The sequence below is a fragment of the Notechis scutatus genome, chromosome 3 (assembly GCF_049901735.1).
Source record: "Notechis scutatus isolate UNSWTSFEM ecotype Mainland chromosome 3, rNotScu1.2, whole genome shotgun sequence".
Lineage (NCBI taxonomy): Eukaryota > Metazoa > Chordata > Lepidosauria > Squamata > Elapidae > Notechis > Notechis scutatus.
The window spans coordinates 79,454,561-79,475,060 of NC_142011.1; the positions used below are offsets into that span (position 1 = coordinate 79,454,561).

Genomic DNA, 20,500 nt, shown 5'->3' on the forward strand with positions numbered 1-20,500 from the left:
TAAGTCTGTTTGCACAAAGCTTTTTACTTTTAATTTCCAGCTTGGGAGATTTCAGAGTAGAGACCATTACAGGCATATTATTGGCATTGCAAAGATCCAAGTTCAAATCTCTTAATAACATTGGGTCACCTTGGACAAGTTGTGCTAAGACCAATGTACCTCACAGGTTTGTTATGAGAGTAAAATGAAACACACACACACACACACACACACACACACACTGCCTGTACTCTGAACTCATAAATGAAAAGAGTAATAATGTAATAAGTAAATAAGCACTCAATGAATGCAATTAGGAATGAATTGGTTGGCGCTTTGAAATTGAGCTACATGGTAGAAAATGAGTATGGGAATGTCAATCATCTACACAATGTTGCCAAGACAATGTCTGGTCATTTCCTTGATAGACTTCCTTAGGTTGGCACCAACACATCTGAAATGAATGAAAGGGAGAAGGAGGAGGTGACAGGTTTTTCACTACATACAAGTAGTCTTATAACTTAGTGACTAAGTAGTCTTAGTGACTGTTCAAAGTTATGATAGATTCCCCAGAGATACTTACAACTCAGCTCCAAAATTCCAACAGCCGGTGGGGGGTGCAGTCACATAACAACATTATAGGTGCTTCGCAACCAGCTCACATTTATGGCTATTTATAGTATCTTGTGACCATGTGACAGTGATTTACGATGTTTTTGCTGAAAAACATTGTTTACCTCAGTTTTTGGCATGAACAAACCATAGTGAATAATGGGTTTAATGATCGTGAATTTGCTTAATGATTGCCACAAAAAAGGAAATTCATGAAATTTGTTTGGTGATGTGGATGATCTTTATGACTGTCATGACTTTGGACCATAATGTGTAGGCTCCATTATGGTTGTAAATCAAGGACTACCTGTAATTGTCACTAGGTGCTATAACTGTCTAATGAAAAGATGCTAATCCAGCAGCACTTATTTATTCCTCTATACTCATTATTAACTGACTCATTATTAGCTGAGTGCTCTTTTTAAGTACCCTTCAGATTTTATTGCTAAGGAAACTCAGCAAGGAAAACAGCAGGATGAGTAATGGAACTGGCATCAGCTCCAAGTTTTGAAACAGGATCCCAAAATTGGTTTGCTGACTTGTGATATCAAATTTCCAAAGATAAGGAATTGTAAATGTTCCAAGCAAACCTTCAGTTTTCAGATGTTTCATATGTCCTTGTCCCATGAGGTGCAGTTGGTCCTCACTTTGCTGGGTTTTCAGAAGAATTAAGGCTTCGCACTGTTAACTAACATGAAGATCTACATGAGGGCTTGTCTTTTTAACTTTTTTTATTTTTGTATGGATTTTTATGTGAATTTTATTATTTTTTACTTGTAAATACATTCACCGCTGTAATACCCTGACTGGGGATTTTCTTTTTTAAAACAGATCAGTGAAGTTTCAACTGTTTACTATCCAGAATTACGTTAATGGGGTTGAGCGTATTTAGTGCACCTCTCTTGCAATAATTAATTGTTGTCTTCTGTGATTAATTTAAAAAAATCCATTTTTAATAAAGTGTTTCTTTTTATATTAGAATCTTTAAAAACTATAATGTCCATTTTTATTTTTATTTTTAAAATCTCTTCTGACTGATTAAATTTCAACTAACAAAATTTAGAACATAGTATTCAGAGAACTGAAGAAGCTTCTTGGATGAGAAGCAAAATATTTTCAAGGAAAAAAAAAGAAAGAAAGTCCTGTTGCCTTTTGTAAAAGCACCTTTGGGACAACCATGACTTGGATGATTGAGAATCTCTATAGACGTGACACCATAGAGTTCTTGCAATGTTTGGCTATTAAAGTTACATAAAACATGGAGGCCATTATGTACCTTAGTGGTGACAGGGCTGATATGGATTGGCACTGCTGATCTGCCCTCCACTAAGCTGGTTGAAATAAATATCTCTGAGGACAAACATTCTCCTTTAGAAACAGACTTGGAAAGCGTGATACTCATCTTACTAAAACGGCATTTGAAAGAGACTAGTTAATGGGATCAAGAGATGTAAATTCAAGATATTTATTTAAAACGGCACGTGTGCTTAATTGTTTTGTTTTCTTCAGATGTCATTTAATTTTTAAATACACAGGCAGATAAAGTTATGAAAATCATTAAACAGAAAGATTTTTACACAAAATGGAAACATTAGCCAATCCCTACCACCACCAAAAAGGCAAAAACTATTTATACCTGAAATATTCCTTTCAGTTAAATTCTGTGCTCCATTCAACTTCAGATTTTCATGCCAGTGTAAAAAAGACACTATGGAGATGAAATTTCAAATAAATTTTAATCAAAATTTGAAATTTCATCTCCATAGTCTCTTTTTTGCAGATGTGCCGTTCACTAAAATTACAAATTCAATTGCCAGAGTGCTGTACCTCTGCTTGATATTTACAGCTTTGTAGGTTTTGGTAATAAGCTGGGGTGAATTTGTGAAATAATATGGATCTTTTCATATCTTGTAATTGATTTGCATGCAGGATAAATTAAATCCAGCCCAGAGCCAATGGGGCTGCAGTATGCAAATGAACAAAATCTAACCGTTATTTAGCTTATCTAGTGATGATGTCACAATCTTTTACAGGGAACTGTTTGAATAATTTTGAAATCAACAGTTTTCTTCTCTGTAGCTGATTGGTTATTACCCCAGTTAAGATTACCAAAAGCCCTGACATGATACTGCATGTAGAAATATCATATATTTAACAGTATTATGGGTCAGGGGTTTCTGAGTGGATGTTTCTTTTGTTTGCTTTCAAATGTATTTTACACTTCAACTGTGAGACTGACAGAACTCCAGAAAGGCCTCTAGATCTTGTTCAGTTACTTGTCTCAGACCAACCTATTGTTATCAACATTTAAAGAAGATGGTTAATTATTATGAGGTTTTAGGAGTATCAAGATCTGCATCTGCAGATGATATTAAAAAGGCCTACCGACAGTTGGCCTTAAAAGTACATCCTGACAAGAATCCTGGAAACCCGGAAGCAGCTGAAAAGAAATTTGTAGAGATCTCTAAAGCGTATGAGGTCTTATCTGATACTAAAAAACGAGATGCCTATGACCAATGCAGCAAAAAGAAGCTAAATGAAAAAAAACCTGCTGGAGGACAAGATAGAGTTGGAAATGTGCAGAGAAGTGGCCATGGGGACAAACGATATGGGAGAAGACAGGAGGACCCTGAATTCAGCTTCTTCAGACCCGACCTGAACATAAAGATGGGTTCCTTTTCTCAAGATATCTTTGACAATCTGTTTGAAGATTTTTCTGGGCTTCAGCTAAATCCCCGCAGAAGTAGAAGCAAAACTGACAGGAGCTTTTCGGTTTCTATCACGGGCGTCTCCCCCATTGCAGGAACTGGTTTCACTTCCTTTGGTTCTAACATCCCAGGGAGCTGCTCTCGCTCCTCCATCACGTCTCTAAACAGGGGCAAAAATGGCAAATTCCGCTCCATCATCACAACCAGCAAAATTGTGGATGGCAAGAAAATCATCACAAAGAGAACAATAGTGAATGGCAAAGGAAGTGTTGAAAAAGATGAAGATCCCATCTGTCACTGAAGTGTTTTCAGGATATTCCAGGTAAGGACAGCTGCTATGCTAGAAATTATTTTAAAACATATGCTATGTTTTGCATGTGACCAGATTGACATATATTTATTTCTTCCCAGGATTTTGGGCACTCACTTAGTTTGGCATACACATACTTGGGAATTATGCCACCTTTTAGGACAGTCTCTTTCAAACTTGGTGACTTTTAAGTTATGTGGACTATATGAAACATCATGATTGATCACTCAATCTACCTTTATTTTGGCCCAAGACCAGCATTAGGATGGTGGGCTATAGAAAATTTAGAGAGAGAGAAAAATACAGAAATCCTAAAAGTTAGAAAATATAAAAACAAAAAAAATCTAAAAAATAGAAAAAGCAAAACAACAAATAATCTATTATAAAGTGTGACAGTTAATCAAAGTGATTGAGTGGTCAGAAATGTTGCTGCAGTGGTACCAGAAAGGACATTTGGAGTAGCTGGGGATTAAGAAGCTGAGATTGAGGAGAGAGAGAGAGGAACTTGTTCAGAAGATGGAGAAATGATCAACCTTGCCTGGGAATGCCAACCTTGCCCTGGGTTATGTTGGTGTCAGGGCTTCTTGGAGGTAGTGATAGAGATGAGCTGGATTGGCTTTAGGACTATCCAAACAATATTATTGGCAGCCCTGTCTGAGCCTTGTAGCTGCTGCTGGTGGGTGTTTAGCAGAGCAGATTATATTTTCCAAGTGTTGGGAAAAACAGTAAGGAATTGGACTGGATTGATGTTAGCCATTCTGTGCGGGATTGGGCCCAAAACAAGATCATCATCAGCAAACATTGAGAGTCTGGCCTTTGTTGACTAAGCCCCAATATAACTGTGGGTGACTGTATCTGCCAGAGTATATTATCATTTTTTTAATTGCTGACAAGAGCCTAGGGTTAGAGAGAGACTCATGTTCCTGCTTCCCAGAGTACTAATCTATTCCGGGAAAAAAGCTAATTGTGGTTTTCTGCAAGCACTGCATGATGAGGATTACTTTACTAGAGAAATTATACTGTTTTTAGAAGGCTAGAATAATGTACTGATGGGACAAGAAAAGAAGAATAAAAAAATTGGAAGAGGGAAGGATTATAAGGCTATAGAGGGAGTAAACTGAACTCTTCCTATTTGGACCTTGGTGAGAGTGGGACAGATAGGGGAATAGATAAGTCAGGTAGTTCTTGGTTAACAAGAACTAGTCAGTGACTAGTTGGAGTTACAATGGTGTTGAACAAGAAGACCTATGACCAGTCCTCAAAGTTGTGGCCATTGCAGCGCCCCTGCAATTACAATTCAGGCACATTGCCCAATTACAGCAATGGCTGCATCCCATGGTCACATGATCACCATTTGCGACATTCACTGCTGGACTTCTACAAGCAAAGTCAGTGGGGAAGCTGGCAAAAGGTTGCAAGTGGCAATTTGTGTGTGGTACGATGTCATGCTTAATGGCCTCACAGGATTCATTTAACAATTGCAACAAAAACTGCCAGAACTGCTATTGTAAGTCAGCAGAGTCACGTGACATCCCACTATGGCCATTTGGCAACAAGAGTTCCTGATGCTAATTACCATGTTAGCTGTGGACTACCTGTAGAAAGGGGATCCCTCTATTGACCTAGTGATTGGCAGAATGGTTAGGTGGTGAGGTATTGGTTGTAAATTGGAGAGGATGGTGGCTGGAAGAACAGGCTGGAACTCAGTCCTAATGTAAAGAGTAGAGTGGCTGTGAATTTGAAGGACTGCTAATTTCAATGAAATTCCATTGCTAACTCTGAATAAGATTATACCCCTGGGTGCAGTTGGTCTGCAATTTGGGGGAGCTTCTGGACCTATAGCTCTTCTTGAGGCTATAGCTCAAGCTCAGACTGCCTTCTGCCAATAAGTTTGCTCACATGATATGATCCAGTAGGTCAGAGCCACTGTGTGTCCCCTCAGTAAGAGACTCACTTCCAGCGACCACACCAACCATGCCTTTTCGGTTGCCATTTTGATCTGAAATACCACTCCTCCTGATGTGGATCAAGCCTTCCTTCTAGTATTTAGGAAACTGAGAAAAATTTCCACCAAGCCAGAGTAACTGGTGCATTGTAATAGCCTCTCAGTTTTGAGATTAGGTTTCTTTTTACTATTGTTGAAGTTTTTATGTATAATATTTATTCACAATAAAATTAACAACAATAAAAAGGAACATTTCTAATTACTGTTTTTCAAAGTAATCAGTTTTAATCCCCGATGTGTATTAGGGAGTTGTGTGCCACTTAAGAGTTAGTAGAAAGAAATGGCTTATAAGCCCTGTGTGTAAAATTTAATAAATACACTTTATAGTGAAAATATTTGAATTAAACAAAGTTATATACAATGGAATGTCCAAGAAATGAGCCAAGGTAATGTGGAATGTCCAAGAAATGAGCCAACATAAATTTGATATCCAGTAAAAGATGACCAGGTTCAAAATCAACCTCATTGGCATCAATGAGTGGCGCTGGATTGACAACAGATATTTCTATTCTGAGGAATTAATTCAATATAAGTTATAAATGGAATGGAATTTATCACAAGCAAGAAACTTGCCTAAGCAGTGGAAAGTTTCTTAATGATTAATTATCATATTATCCAAATCTATCCCATTCAACATCACAATTGTCCAAGTTATGCCCTAGCAACTGGTGCAATAGAGCTTGAAACAAAGCTTGTATGCCAGCACAAAAAAAGTGCTAAAACAAATGCCCCCCAAAAGATATTGTTTACACACTGGATGTGTGTAAATTGGGAGCCAAGCAGAAATAGGCATCGCTGGCAGCTTTGGACTTGGGAGAAGAATGATACAAGTGATAATTTGGTTCAATATTTTGCCATGAAAATTGATTTTGAATTATGAATGCCTGGTTCAAACAGCACAGATGTTGCTTATACACTTGGACAATGCCAAATAAACTGCACCATAATCAGATCAACTATATTCTGTGCATCCATCGATCGTCCAGTCCAATCTTTGCTGACAAGATACATCTGGATGCCAGTTGCAGTATAGATCATGAATTGTTGGTGGCTAAGATCAGAGTGAAATTATGCAACAACAAAAAGAGTCTAGACATCTCCAAAATCCCTATGCAACTAAAGTAAAAAATAAGTTTGAACTGCTGGACATCTGCTGAGAAGATGCCAGATGAACTGTGACAAGAAATTCAACTGACCATCATTGAAGCAACAGTTTGAACACATAACATGCAAGAAGCTAGAAAACCTTACTCTGTGCAACCGTCCCTGGTGCCCAAAATTTGGGGGTCACTGGATTAGTCTACATAACACCCTCTAGTTTTGCACTGCTAATTACCCATGGATAGGCATCTGCTCATTCTCTTGCTCAATTCTAACAACCAAGGCTGTTGCGTATGTAGCAGATGCCTATCCATGGGTAATTAGCAGTGCAAAACTAGAGGGTGTTATGTAGACTAATCCTTGCAAATGATACCAGATGTAGGAACCAAGGACATTACCTTCCAATTTTGTGAGTAATTAATTCCATTTTATTAGGATAATGGAGGATTGATGTAAGAAGAACGTATAAGAATCCTTTCTTAATTTTTTAGCACATGGAAAATGGTAGATGTCATCTACCAGATGAAGTATATCATGGAATCATAGTATAGGAAGGGATCTTGGAAGATTCCAGTCCAAGCTCCTGCACTGGGCAGGAATTCTCATACCTTTCTGGACCAATAGTTGCCTGATCTTTTCTTGAATCCTTTCAGTGATGGGGCACCTACAAATTCAGGAGGCTGGCTTTTCCTTTGTTTAATAGTTCTCATGGTCAGGAAATTCCTCCTTAGTTCAAGTTTGGATCTCTATAAAGGTTCTGCCCAGTGGTTCTTGTCTTGTCTTAAGTGTTGGGGAGAGAAAATCTACTCCCTCTTGCCTGTGATATCCTTTCATATATTGGAAAATCTCTTTCTTGACTTCCCTTAGGTTTCTTTTTATCATAAATTATCAGAGGGGCGAACCTCTCTGAGAGTGAAAATTCGCTAAAGATGGTCACACTAGAGGAGTTGCCGCTTATGGCAGTGTCATTAATCACATGTCACCCAAGATCCAGACTCAACCTTTCCCAGTTCCATGCATGTAAACATCATAACATTTGAGCGAGCCTGTGATGGTTAGGAGACCAATGTCCATGCAATCCCTGCAGCTCAAGCCCAAAGTCCATAGCCCAGCGCCAGATGGCTCGTAAAGCAGTCCCCAGTTAGAAAGGATGACAGGGAGGTGCACCGAGGCAGAAGGGGAAACAGCGGCCCAACGGTGAATATCGGTGACGCGGTCAGGCTGTCTGTATTTGGAGACCTTGATGTCCCCGGTCTCCCGCATTCGGTAACTGGACACTATGGAGACATCCACAACCCAGAGTCGGTTCATTGCCTCCACAAATAAATCTGGTTTAATGAATGAAGTGCCGGATGTTATGATGGGCTTGACATTTGGACGGAGGCCTTGTCATCGCAGGAATTGATCCAGGCGCTGCACATCGGGCATCATGCGTCACCTCACAAACTTGCAGAACGTGGTTGATCGTCTCCAGGGCCCGGCAGGCTCCCTTACAAGTCTTGTTGGTGGTCTGGCGAACGGCACCCCACACACTCCTTGATCTCATAGGGAGCACGCCACCCCTCAACTAGATCCGCCTTAGATACAGGCAGGGGAATGCCAGGAGGGGCGTAATAGCCAATCGTGGCTGGCTGCATCGATCCTGGGGACCCCCAGCTCCCAACCGTTGAAGGATGTCAGGAGCGCAGTCTTCCACTCCTCCCGTGCCTCAGCCTTCGTTGTTACAGCAGCAGCGTTAACTCTGCATGGCCGGTTCATCCGGCGCCGCAGAAGACCCAATGCATCCTGGTGGTGAACAATCTGAAACGGCGTGGTGGGATGGGATGCTCATATATCCTTTCATATATTGGAAAACTTCTTTCTTGACTTCCCTTAGGCTTCTCTTTAAGCTAAACAGACCAAGTTCCTTTCACCGCTCTTCATAGGAGTGCTTTTCTCTGCACTCTGCTCAGCCTCCTTTTTGTAGTATGATGATCAGAACTGGAGACAGTATTCCAGATGTGGTCTGACCAGTGCATCATAGAACAAACTATTACTTCCATGATCATGACACTATATCAGAGTTTGGATATAAATTATCCTAAGTAAGATCTGTTCCTCAATGTTTTTCCTTAAATGACATGAACAGTTTTTATTGCCCCATCTATGGTATCTGTATTTGTGTTATAACTCAGTATGTCTAAATTATCCCTTTTACTACATATATTGTTTTGCTCCACCCTTTATATAAAACACACAAGAGGGCCTCCAGATAACAATTAAATATTGTTTCTCATTTCATTCACCAGGAAATATCTTACCAGCTTTGGAACAAACTTGGCATTTTAAACAAGTTTCAAACTGGTTTAATATCCTAGGGTTCTCTGAAACTGTAGGCATAGTTCCCCAATTTAAAAAAAAAAACACAGGAAATTGGTTAATTAATTAATTAAAGGACAGAAATTGGCCAGTGATTAATCTTTGACACACCCAATTTCATAGGTTAGCTTTATTAATCAGACTTTATTATTTTTGTTAAGACCTATGCCTGTTGAATCTGATAAACTACAGAAGTCCTTTGAAATCTGATCATTTCTAGAAGTTTGGAATTGCTAATATCCGTGAGTGGAAATTTTAGGAGTTCTGGATCCAAAAATTTTCAAGGCATTGCATTCAGGATGACTGTAATATAGAATTACCATGAATTAGGACTGTCATATTTGGCTGCAGAAATGCAGACAATCACTACAAAACAATAAAGAATTATAGTAGAGGTAGTCTCCCTTGCTGACTGGTTTGTTCACTGACTATTTGAAGTTATGACAATGCTGAAGAAATAACTTAATAATTAATGCCTACATTTACAACCTTGCAGCATCCCTCAATCATGTGATTGCCAGTCAGTATGCGTTGTCCTGTGCCTGATCTGTCATTTCCCCCTTTTTCTCACACAGTGGACAATACACATCAATAGCAACATAATGGTGCTGACAGCCCTGAGCATGCTGCACAAACAGCCTGGTGTTTTCCTCATTCTGTGTCTGCTTACTCTCTTGTAATTCCTTCCTGTTCAATGAAAGTAAATACAAACATTAATTTCTTCCTTGTTAATTATCCCAGCATTGTAGGGAGCATTCCATAGGGTGCGGAAGAAGGCAAACAAAAGTAGAATATGTATTGATTAATCTTCTGCTGAGAATACTGTGGGTAGCCAAAATCATGAATCCAAGAGCAAATCAATTCTGAATTCTAACTCAAGACACTGGTACTAGGGCTGGGCACAATTTCTTTGACAAATTCCTAATGCTGGGGGAGGTAGAAGGGAAGAGAAGGCAACCGCCAGCAGCTAGGTAGATAGATTCAATTAGAATGGCATTGGGAGTCCTGAGAGGCCATGTTGGAATAGATTATCCTGGTAAAGGTTTATCTTTGTTAAGAGTAAATACAAACTGGATGGTATATCATTAATTTAGGAACAGTACAGACCTATACTTGACTACTGAATGCAGATAATCCTTGTTTAATCATGCAGTAACTTTGTAAGCCATGTCCGCAATTACATCCTTTGCAACATCGGTCTCTATGTCATGTGTTTGCAATTGCAGTCAGTAAGTACACCTCCTATGCTTGATCCTTTTTCCCCCTCTGACCTCTCCTACCCCAATGTGGTGAATTTGGTCTGGATTTCCAGGAGAGGGGGGAGCTGCTTCCCAGAGGACAAAGAGTCAATGGAGCTTGGAAAATTTGGTTGACAGGAAGAGGGTTAAAATGGCTCCTCTCTAACAGTTCCCAGAGTATATAGTTATTCAGATAGTTGCTTTGGTTTGGCAAGATTATGCCCACAATAAAGAAACTGCTCAGAGATAACTCCACATGTCATTCTTGGGGCCTGACACATACAGAACAAAGAGATTGCTTAAACAACCTATCTCTTCCTGAGAAGCTTTTCTCTGAAGCATAATATGTCCCTAAAAAGTGCAAACCACAAATTAAAAAGCTCGGCTTTGTCACATTAATTACTTTGATTAGAATCTTCCTGTCAGCTTACAGCTGTTGCCTGAAATGGACAAGACTTTAATTAGTTTCACACTAAAGGCTTTCTTTCAACTCCTAAGTAGCTCATGGCAAGCATACTAGGCAAACCATCTTAGTTAGCGCATTCCTTTCTGTGTGTATTGCCCATCATGTACCACTGGTAGGGTGTGTCAATTAAAGGTGTGAAAATTAATTTTTGCATTTTTTTTCAGTGAGGGTTCTAAAAATATGTGTTTTTACTCCAAGCATTCAAATCTGCGGTATTTTTTTGCAATTGCACAATGTTTATTTTGATACGGTAGATCCATGTCTGATCATATGCCCCACCAATACTGTTAGCTTTATTTTCTTTATTATTATACCTTGTGCTACAAAAATTAAAGTTTTTTTCTGCATGAATCTTATCTAGCTAAGCAAAAAATAACCCACACAATCATAAACTAACACCAGAAAGCAATTATCTGAGTTACAAAAATCTTTGTGAGTTTCATCAAGTTTTGTTTTGATTTGTTCTTTGACATCAGCTGCTGACTTGCTTCTTGGCCTTTGATATAACCCTCACATTTCTCATGTGTACACACTCTGCTTGCTGCCTCTGTGACCTGTTTCACACGTCTCTCTATTTATTGGGTATGACAAGGCCACTGTGGTACTTGCATTGGTTCATCAATAAACTTTATTTCCACTGTAGTCAGTTTGCACGTCAAAGGTGGCTCATATACACCTTCAGACCAGCCAATTGGCTCCAACAGAGTGGATGCTCTGGTTTGACACAGTGCATGGCACCACCTTCATAACCAGTATTAACATTTGTAGAATCTCCTCCAGTGGCCTTCAAGCTTTTGTCAATGCCTTTCTTCTTCATGATTATCTGCAATCACTTGAGCAGGCCTGTTTTTGAGCCTTTCTCTGGAGTGAAATGATAAAGATATCTTCTACCCAGCTCATTGCACACAGAATAATGTTCTTTGATGGTACTGAGGAATTGCTGATCTGAATTGTTTGCTTGGGAATTGCTGGTCTGAAAAGTTATGATAATTTTTTAGTTATTTACCAAGCACATCTAAATTATATTAAAGTAATCAAAATACCTTTACAATCTCCAAGGCATGTCACAACTTTTGAGCACCCCTAATGTTTGTAAATTGAAAGCTAAAAAATTTAACATGCCCTGATTATACCAGCTTAGTTTTTTTTTTTTTAATCCCTTCCTCTCCAATGAATGTAAATACAAACATTAATTCTCTTACTGCTAATTATTCCATCACTGGGGTGAGCATTCCAAAAAGTGGGGGAAAGGGTTATAAGAGTTGCCCTTTTACCCAGCTTCCTCATGAGACAGGTTCCAGAAACCGTCCTCACTATTTGGATTCCCTTAGTTGTTTGGAGTGGTAACCTTCCAGTACTGTGACATAAAGGAAAGCTGAAGTAAAATTATAAGCACAGTCATGGTCATGTGATTTTTCACTTAATCATTGTTCACACAGCCCCAATTGTAATCACTAAATGAGGATTACCTGTATGCAACACATATAATAGGGCTCTATTTCATTATATTCAATTAATAGGAAAAATGCTACACTTTAGAGTTGCATCATACTTTCTCCATAGACTGCTTTCTTTTGCAACTTTCTGAAATGATCCCGGGACTGCAGATTTGCAGAGGTTCATCATATTCATCTCAAATAAGTGCTGAAAGAAGCAGGAATCTCTGCTGAGACCCCACACTGCCGGGAATGTGTTAAGGATTTGTAATGGAATATGTGGCTAACCTTGAGGAAAAAGGAGAAGAGATGCTGCTTAGGAAATCATCAGAAAAAGAGAGGCAGGAACCTGCAGTCGGTAAACAAGTCAAAGAGAAAACCTGCTCTAATGGATCTAGGAGTTAAAAGTGGCAGGCAGGAAGTTTGTACCTTCAAACTTACAAGTTAATGTAACCTTCTAATAAAGTGGATTTAGCCAGTGGTGGGATTCAAATAATTTAACCACCAGTTCTCTACCCTAATGATTTCTTCCAACAACCAGTTCACCAAACTGCTCAGAAAGTTAACAACAGGTTCTCCCGAAGTGGTGCGAACTGGCTGAATCCCACCACTGGATTTAGCTCATTTGGTCTTGTTCCATGTCTACTTTATCCAGGAGGGCTGACAAGATTTTGTTTTTTAAAAAATATTTTTTGAATTTTTAATTTTTTTAAAATGAAAACAAAAAAACCCAGTGATATTGTATATTTTTAAAGGTCAGGAAACAGCAAATTGTAATCAAGCTTTATTCATACTAGGATTTGTCTTTTATGGATAATTTGGGCACTGTAGGGGAACTCGGTGTGTTTGGACAGAAGTTTATAGGTGAGTAAATATAATACAATATTTTGCTACCAAATATGGGACCAAAATGATAAGAAATCTTATCATATCTCTTAGCAGTTTCTTTTCCTGCTGTCATAGTATTTTGAGTTGGTGAACATTTTATTCTTTCATTTACTCGGGGGCTGGTGAACAATTTTAAGAAAATCATGATATGAAGACCTAAGATATAAAATGTTTCTCTTTAAAAAGGAATACTAATAAAATTCCAACTGAGTATTTAATTATAAAATTGTTAGAAAGTCTATCATTCTTCTTTTTCTTTTATTTATAACAGTTTTCCTTTTTTCCTCTGTCAACAACCTTTCTTTATTTAAGACTTTCTAAGTCCCCTTAGCTTTCTGTCTTCCTTATAAGACATTTTTCAGATAATCGTTTTTCACACTTACAATCATTGCAACATCTCCATGATCATGTGATCAAAATTCAGATGCTTGGCAACTGGTTCATATTTATGATGGTTGTAGTGTCATAAGATCAGCTTTTGCACCCTTAATACAAGCAAAGTCAGTGGGAAAGCCAGATTCACTTAACAACCATGTTACTAATTTAACAATGGCAGTGTTTCAGTTAACAACTGTAGCAAGAAAGGTCACAAAATGGGGCAAAACTCACTTAACAACCGTCTCGCTTCACAATATACATTTTGGGCTCAAAATTGGGTCGTATGGGTTTGGTCTGAAACCCTGCAAGGTAGTTGCTAGTTGGACTAATGAACCTGATTCAGTATTTCTGGGATAAGATGCTGGTTGCTAAATGCCTCAAATTCTCCTTAGGCATAACCGAAGGGAAAACAGCATTAGATTCAAGAATTACAGTCCTTTTGATTAAAACAAGAAATATTGTTGAAACTAAAAAAAATGCTCTAGGTCAGGGGTCCCCAACCACCAGGCCGCGGACCGGTACCGGTCCGTGGATCACTTTGCACCGGGCCGCAAAGAAAATAAAAATAAAAAATAAAATAAAAATGGCGGCTTTCTTCGCCTTCGGTGAATGCTGCTGGGATCAGGGATCAAGGACACAAATGAAAGAAGGGGGGGGAGGAAGCAACCAAAGCCTGTCCTACTCTCTGGCTCAGTGGCTTCGGTTTCCTCCCACCTCGTTCCTCTCTCAGTTGCTCTCTCGCTCCTCCACCAGCCCAGGAAGAAACTGCTTCAAAGAAGCCGGCAGGGTGGCTTTTCCTGTCGGCGCAGCTCCCCCGAAGCGCCCGTTCACCCCCACCCCGCCGCCAATCAATCCAGTGCTCCGTTCTGCCTGCCTGCCTTCGTTTCTGGTTGTTTCGGAGCAGCTTCGGCTGAGAATAATAACTATTCGCCTCTTTTACTCAGCCGAAGCTGCTCCGAAACAACCAGAAATGAAGACAGGCAGGCAGAACGAGCACTGGATTGAACTGGGGCGGCGGGGTGGGGGTGAACGGGCGCTCGAGGAGCTGCGCCAACAGGAAAAGCCACCCTGCCGGCTTCTTTGAAGCAGTTTCTTCCTGGGCTGGTGGAGGAGCGAGAGAGCGACTGAGAGAGGAACGAGGCAGACACCTGAGGGATGAGGCTGAGGGAGGGAGGGAGACACCTGAGGGATGAGGCTGAGGGAGGCAGGGCCGAGAGGCGGGGCTTCTCAGCCGTCCTGCAGGGACTTGTCCTGAGCCGCGGAGACAGCCGTGGGCCGCCGCCGCCCAGCGCTCAGTTTTGAAGGCGCTCCTCAGCCAGGCGCAGTTCCTGAATCTGCAGCTGAAACCCTCCGTTTTAAATGTCCCAATAGAAGAGAATATCTGTCGCTCAGGGTTGCAATGAGGAGGCATTGGCGCTCCTGAACTTGGTGGTTTGCTGGCAGGCGTTTTATTACCCGACTAGGTAACAACATCAGATGTTACCTAGTCAGGTAATGAAACGTCTGCAAGCAAACCACCAAACTCGGACTCCTCCCTCCCCCGGTCCTTGAAAAAGTGTTTCTGCGTGAAACTGGTCCCTGGTACAAAAAGGTTGGGGACCACTGTTCTAGGTAACTTTAAAAATAAACAATAAAAGGACTTTTGAATCTATTCCCCATTTCTAGATTGTTTTAAGCTTTTATTCATTTTTGCTTTAGGAAATTGATGGGAAGTCTTTACTGTTGATGACAAGGAATGATGTACTCACTGGACTTTCATTAAAATTGGGGCCTGCACTGAAGATCTATGAATATCATGTAAAGCCTCTACAGACACAGCATCTGAAGAACAGTTCACTATAGTGGATTTTCAAACTGGACCGTCTTTTTTTCCTGCTCTTCAAAATAAACAAGCAGCATTGGTTTTTGGCACTGGAACTTTATTAAAAACAACAACAACAACAACACAAAACCTGTATGTGTGCATAATGAAATTAAACCAAATGGCACTGAAATAAATATATATATTTATATTTATACATATCCTATTGGATAACTTTAGCAATATGCTGTTTAATAAATGAACTGGTAGGGTGTAGAATTTCTCATTATTCAAGCAAAAGATCAGTTCAGTATGCTTCTTTTTAGTAACTCTGTGGAGTCACAAAATTGTAACTGAAAACAGAAATATTTAAAATGGATACACTTGATTTTTTTAAACTATTGCTTAAAACAGAGGGATGACACCTCTGTTGTTGCACAAGGCCCACTAAAGCGCGGTTATATCTTTGCACAGATCCCTTTTATTTCAAATGAATTGTTCCTAATTTGGAAAGAAAATAGGAAAAGTGTTAGAAGACCAAGAGACACTTCTAGAAGTTCTGTAAAAATCACAATTCTTTCATAACATTAGCAGCAAGTTTTGAATTTGCCAAAATAACTTTTTTTCCAGAGGGAGCGCCTATTTTTATCTTACTAATGTTTGTTCAAGACTAATGTTTTAAAGTTGTGCAGCCTATATCCTTGAACCTTTTGGGGAGGGCAAAAGCTACATACAGAGGTTGTAAAGGGTTTTTTTGTAAGTTTTTGTTGAACTTGAAAGGGTGTTCTGTGAAGGAAAATTTAGAGAATGTTTGTACTGCTTTGTGAAACAAAATTCATGTTTTAATTTATAACTTATTTGCTAAACGTTTTGTTACAGTTGTGTAAAAAATGTAAATCCCTGCATATTTTTACATACTGCATTTTGTTGTGTGGTAAAGAATTATATTAATATGTAATTTGATTCATGAGCCAAATATCTATTTCTGGAAAGCTAAAGAATGCTATCTTACAACTGTGAATCCCTGCTAAGGGAAGACCTGTAGTTTCAATCTGTTTCAACCAATTCTTGATTTTAATTGCAGATATTTTGCATCAACAAAGATATTACCTATTGTTCTGATTCAGTTTGCTTTTTGACTTTTTCTTGTGAAGAGTCTTGTCTTTTACTGAGTGTCTTTCATGTTAATAATAGACTCAACTGAGCTGATAGGACTTCTGTTCTTTTAAGAACACATGCAAGAATTTATTTCCACTTACGAGAATTTTTTACTTTGGGAAATCTAGAAAAGATAACTTTAAGAAAAAGAGGAAATTATAAATACAATCTCCAGGCTTGTCTCTTTCATTGACTTCATTTTGTAGTTATTCCATCCTTTTTGGTTTTTTATCGCCAAGATTAATCCGCTCCTTGCCAGCCATCAAAAGTTGTTTAGTTTTATTCTGATCCTGGTTACATTTATTATGAGAAACAGTATTTTTGAACTACCTGAAGTTACCTTTTAGTTTTTTGAGCTACCTGAAAATATCGAAGCTTGTCTAGAACACATAGATACTACTAATAATATACAGAATCAGTTCAAAAGGTAAGCAATTTATCTTATTGACATGACCATATAACTTTGCAAGTTGTAGATTTTTGAATACTCAACAGCATGTGATATTCACATATTTTGCTAAATTTTAGACCTATGTATTTCGTGTTAGATGGCTTTTTTCCCCCCTCCAAGCTAGAGAGGCATAAAATGTGAGGTCATTTCTAAATCAATAAAAATGCACCATTTAGAATTATGTCATCATGTGAGAATGTAAAAACTTTCTGTCTAATCTCTGCAAATTTCTTTCATGGTGAAATTGTCTTACAGTATTGGTGAATAGCAATTTGTGACAACAATTGTAATTATCTCAGCCTTTTATCTTTACTTCAGCAGATTTTTAAAAGGGAAATATCAGCCTTTGGCTCTAAGTGCCACTTTTCAAAGATAAAGGCTTGAGATATCATGAGAAATGCAAGAAGAAATTATAGGTTAAACATGATTGTTACACATTAATTGAATGTACTGCTTAAGTGCAATGTTATCCCTGAATTACTTTTTATTTTTACATGTAACTGCTGGCTTGATGGAATATTTCAGCAACTTACGATAAAAATTGAGTGTTATTTGAGCACATCAGGCACAGTTCCTCACCAAAGCTTAAGAGATGACATCACAAACTCTGCTTTAAATAAAATTAAAGACTCATTGGACAAGAATGTTTCAAGTTCTATCATGTTATAAAGATATCAAAGGAAAGTTGCTAACAACTCAGTCTAAATTCTATTGAATTCAATCTAATTTATATCCATGTAATAGCTAAGGAAAGCAATTTTGGCAGCAGAGAGCAATCTGCTTGCTCCATTATCAGCTGTGAGGAGTGAAAATTATCTCTGCTAATGCCACAAAACAAGAATATGTGGGAAATCTTCAGTCCTAGGATGCCCAGTGAGGTTTACCATGGGGTGGCAGATCACTTGCACACTATTGAAGCACAACAAGGATACACTGGAGAATTCCTTGTAAGAAAAGAGAGAGAAAAGTTAATGGGAACTGGGGGTGAGGGGAAGTGTTGAAAAGAGAGAGAAGAAAAGAAGATGAGCAGACTAGAAAAAAGAAAGATAATCTGTGACAATCATGGAAATAAAGACGTTTAGCTGATGTACTTTTTAAAGAGAATCTTGCCTTTATTGTCTCTTTGCATGATATTTTGTATATATAGGAGAACTATATGTACAATACAATGATATAGTGTACCATATTCATATTTATAGTTTCAACATTTCAAAATAGAATAGACCCAGAATTCTTTATTGGCCAAGTGTGATTAGACACACAAGAAATTTGTCTCCAGTGCATTAGCTATTCACACAAGTAACAAGCAAATTAACAAACTAATTGGCCTTCTAAGCAAATGAGAGAATATAAAAAGTTTTCGGCATGTCTGTATACGCCACTGATATTTTTCACAGGTGGAATCTGGAGGGGGGAGGGTCAAGGTCTTTCTTAATCCCAAATCAGACTTGTTATTTCAAATCAAATAGAATTTCCTCCAAGTTTTTCTTTAAAAAGGGTGGAAGACTCCCAATAATCCAGAAAGGGTATTCCAAATGGGATGAGCAAATGGCACAGCTCCCATCTCTTTGCAAATCTGAGTTTGTTTTGAGTTGGGAAGTTACAGAAATGGGTTACATTTGTAGAATGTGCTGAGTTTAATTCATTTTCCTTTGGGTGTTGTCATTTTCCTTTGGGTGTTGTATTTTGTCCTTAAGGAATTGTGTGAACAAACTCGTTTGACTAGCTTGTAACTCAAGATAATTGCATGAAAATAGAAGTAGTTTAATTCGCTAACCATTTTAAGGTTGTGTGAATAGAGCTATGTTCTATTACCTTAGATACAACAGCAATCTTGAGAGAAAGGAGTTAAGAGAATGGAGTAGTGCAGTGGTGGGATTCAATTTTTTATTTTACTGCTGGTGCTGTGGATGTGGCTTGGTGGGCATGGCAGAGGAAAGATACTGTAAAATCTCCAGTCAGAGGTGGTATTTGTCAGTTCTCTGAACTACTCAAAATTTCTGCTACCAGTTCTCCAGAACTGGTCAAAACCTGCTGAATACCACCTCTGGAGTAGTGGTTAGAAGGTTGGCCATGATTTGGATGGCCAAGATTCAGGTTTCTAATCAGCTATAACACCATGAAATGACTTTGGAGATATTCATATATACAAACAGCCCAAGTTATAGGATTTCAATGAGGATAAATCGAGGACTGAGAGGAAAACCAGGGCAAATGCAGTATATAAATGTTTTCTCCTTAGTATTCTATTCAGTGAGGTTCAGAATGCTAATGTAACGTTTGCCTTAGAACAATCTTGTGATATAAATGGTTTGCTTGCATAGGCTTCAAGACATCCAAATTGGCAATTTCACCCATCCTGGACCAGTGTGGTACATATAAATGAGGTCACTATACTTGTTAGAATTTTTCACTAAGGTGAGTTTTGATTGCACACTGTAGTTAGCCATGTTTGAAATGTGTAGTCCCAGATTATTGGGTATTGGTTGAAACTATATTTGTGGCCTGATCAAAAATGAATCCTTAATTCAGTTTATTGTTCCATTCAATTTTCTTGGAAAGGTTTTTCAGAAGTGGTTTGCCATTGCCTCCTTCCTAGGTCTGAACAAAGTGACTGGACTAAGATCACCCTGGTTTTGTGACAAAGGTGGGATTAGAACTCACTGTCTCCTGGTTTCTAGCCTGATGCCTTAACCACTAACATGCTTTTGATAATATATAAAGCTAATTTAAATTAGCTAAATATAGTTAACATGAGTATTTACTATTTTTTTTCCATCTTATTAAAACTTACAATGGCAATTTTTTAGAGGATACACTCAAATCATGGAGTCTCCAGTTGTGTACCCAAGTTGCTTAGCAGCAGTATGAGTAGTTACACTATGCAAAGTTATTTCTAAACATGCATAGAGCCTTCTTAGCCAGTGGACTATTTCAGGGCTAATGTCATCAGACAAATGCTGAGCCCAGGAACCCAAGGCAATGACTGCTCACAGCACACCTAGTAAGTTATAGGATGCCTCTCTTGTCTTGTTCCAATCTTTCAAAAAAAAAAAAAAAAATCTTGCTGTGAAGGAATCCCATTCCCGCTTCTTTTCCATTTCAGGCCAAGACCTTCAAGGCAGGACAGAACATATTTGTTATCAGTAGGTCTTCCAAGACATGAGATATATGTCTTGGACATATATAGCAATATATATGTCTTGGACATATATTGCAATAGCAATAGCACTTAGACTTATATACTGCTTCATAGTGCTTTACAGCCCTCTCTAAGTAGTTTATAGAGTCAGCATAACAAGAGAATGATGGCTATTCTCAACTTCCAAGGTGCACAACTTCACAGTTTCATGAAGTGGAAAAGGAGAGGTGAATATCAAACAAAAAATACACTGCATGGGCTGCCCCCATTTGTCTATCATTCATTTCATTTCATCAGCTAGAGCAGGGGTATCAAACTCGCACCATCACAGCATCGCCATGTAACATATTGATACTTTCCCCCCCCTTCGCTAAACCAGGTGTGAGTGTAACCAGCACGTAACACATCCGGCCGTGAGTTTGATACTCCTGAGCTAGAGGCATGGTGGCTCAGCAGCTTAAAGATGCTG

The 20,500-nt window shown here is 38.7% G+C and overlaps 1 protein-coding gene and 1 pseudogene across 1 annotated transcript in view; both read left to right on the forward strand.

The window, feature by feature from the left end:
* The window catches only part of SAMD13 (sterile alpha motif domain containing 13), a 37,505-nt gene extending 21,103 nt beyond the window's left edge, over positions 1 to 16,402 (forward strand). Inside the window, exon 4 of the mRNA XM_026678448.2 lies at positions 15,178 to 16,402. Within this exon, the coding sequence (XP_026534233.2) occupies positions 15,178 to 15,321 (144 nt within the window). The 3' untranslated portion in view covers positions 15,322 to 16,402. The remainder of the gene's footprint in view (positions 1 to 15,177) is intronic.
* On the forward strand, positions 2,908 to 3,600 carry LOC113419177 (dnaJ homolog subfamily B member 6 pseudogene; annotated as a pseudogene).
* Positions 16,403 to 20,500: the final 4,098 nt, after the last annotated feature.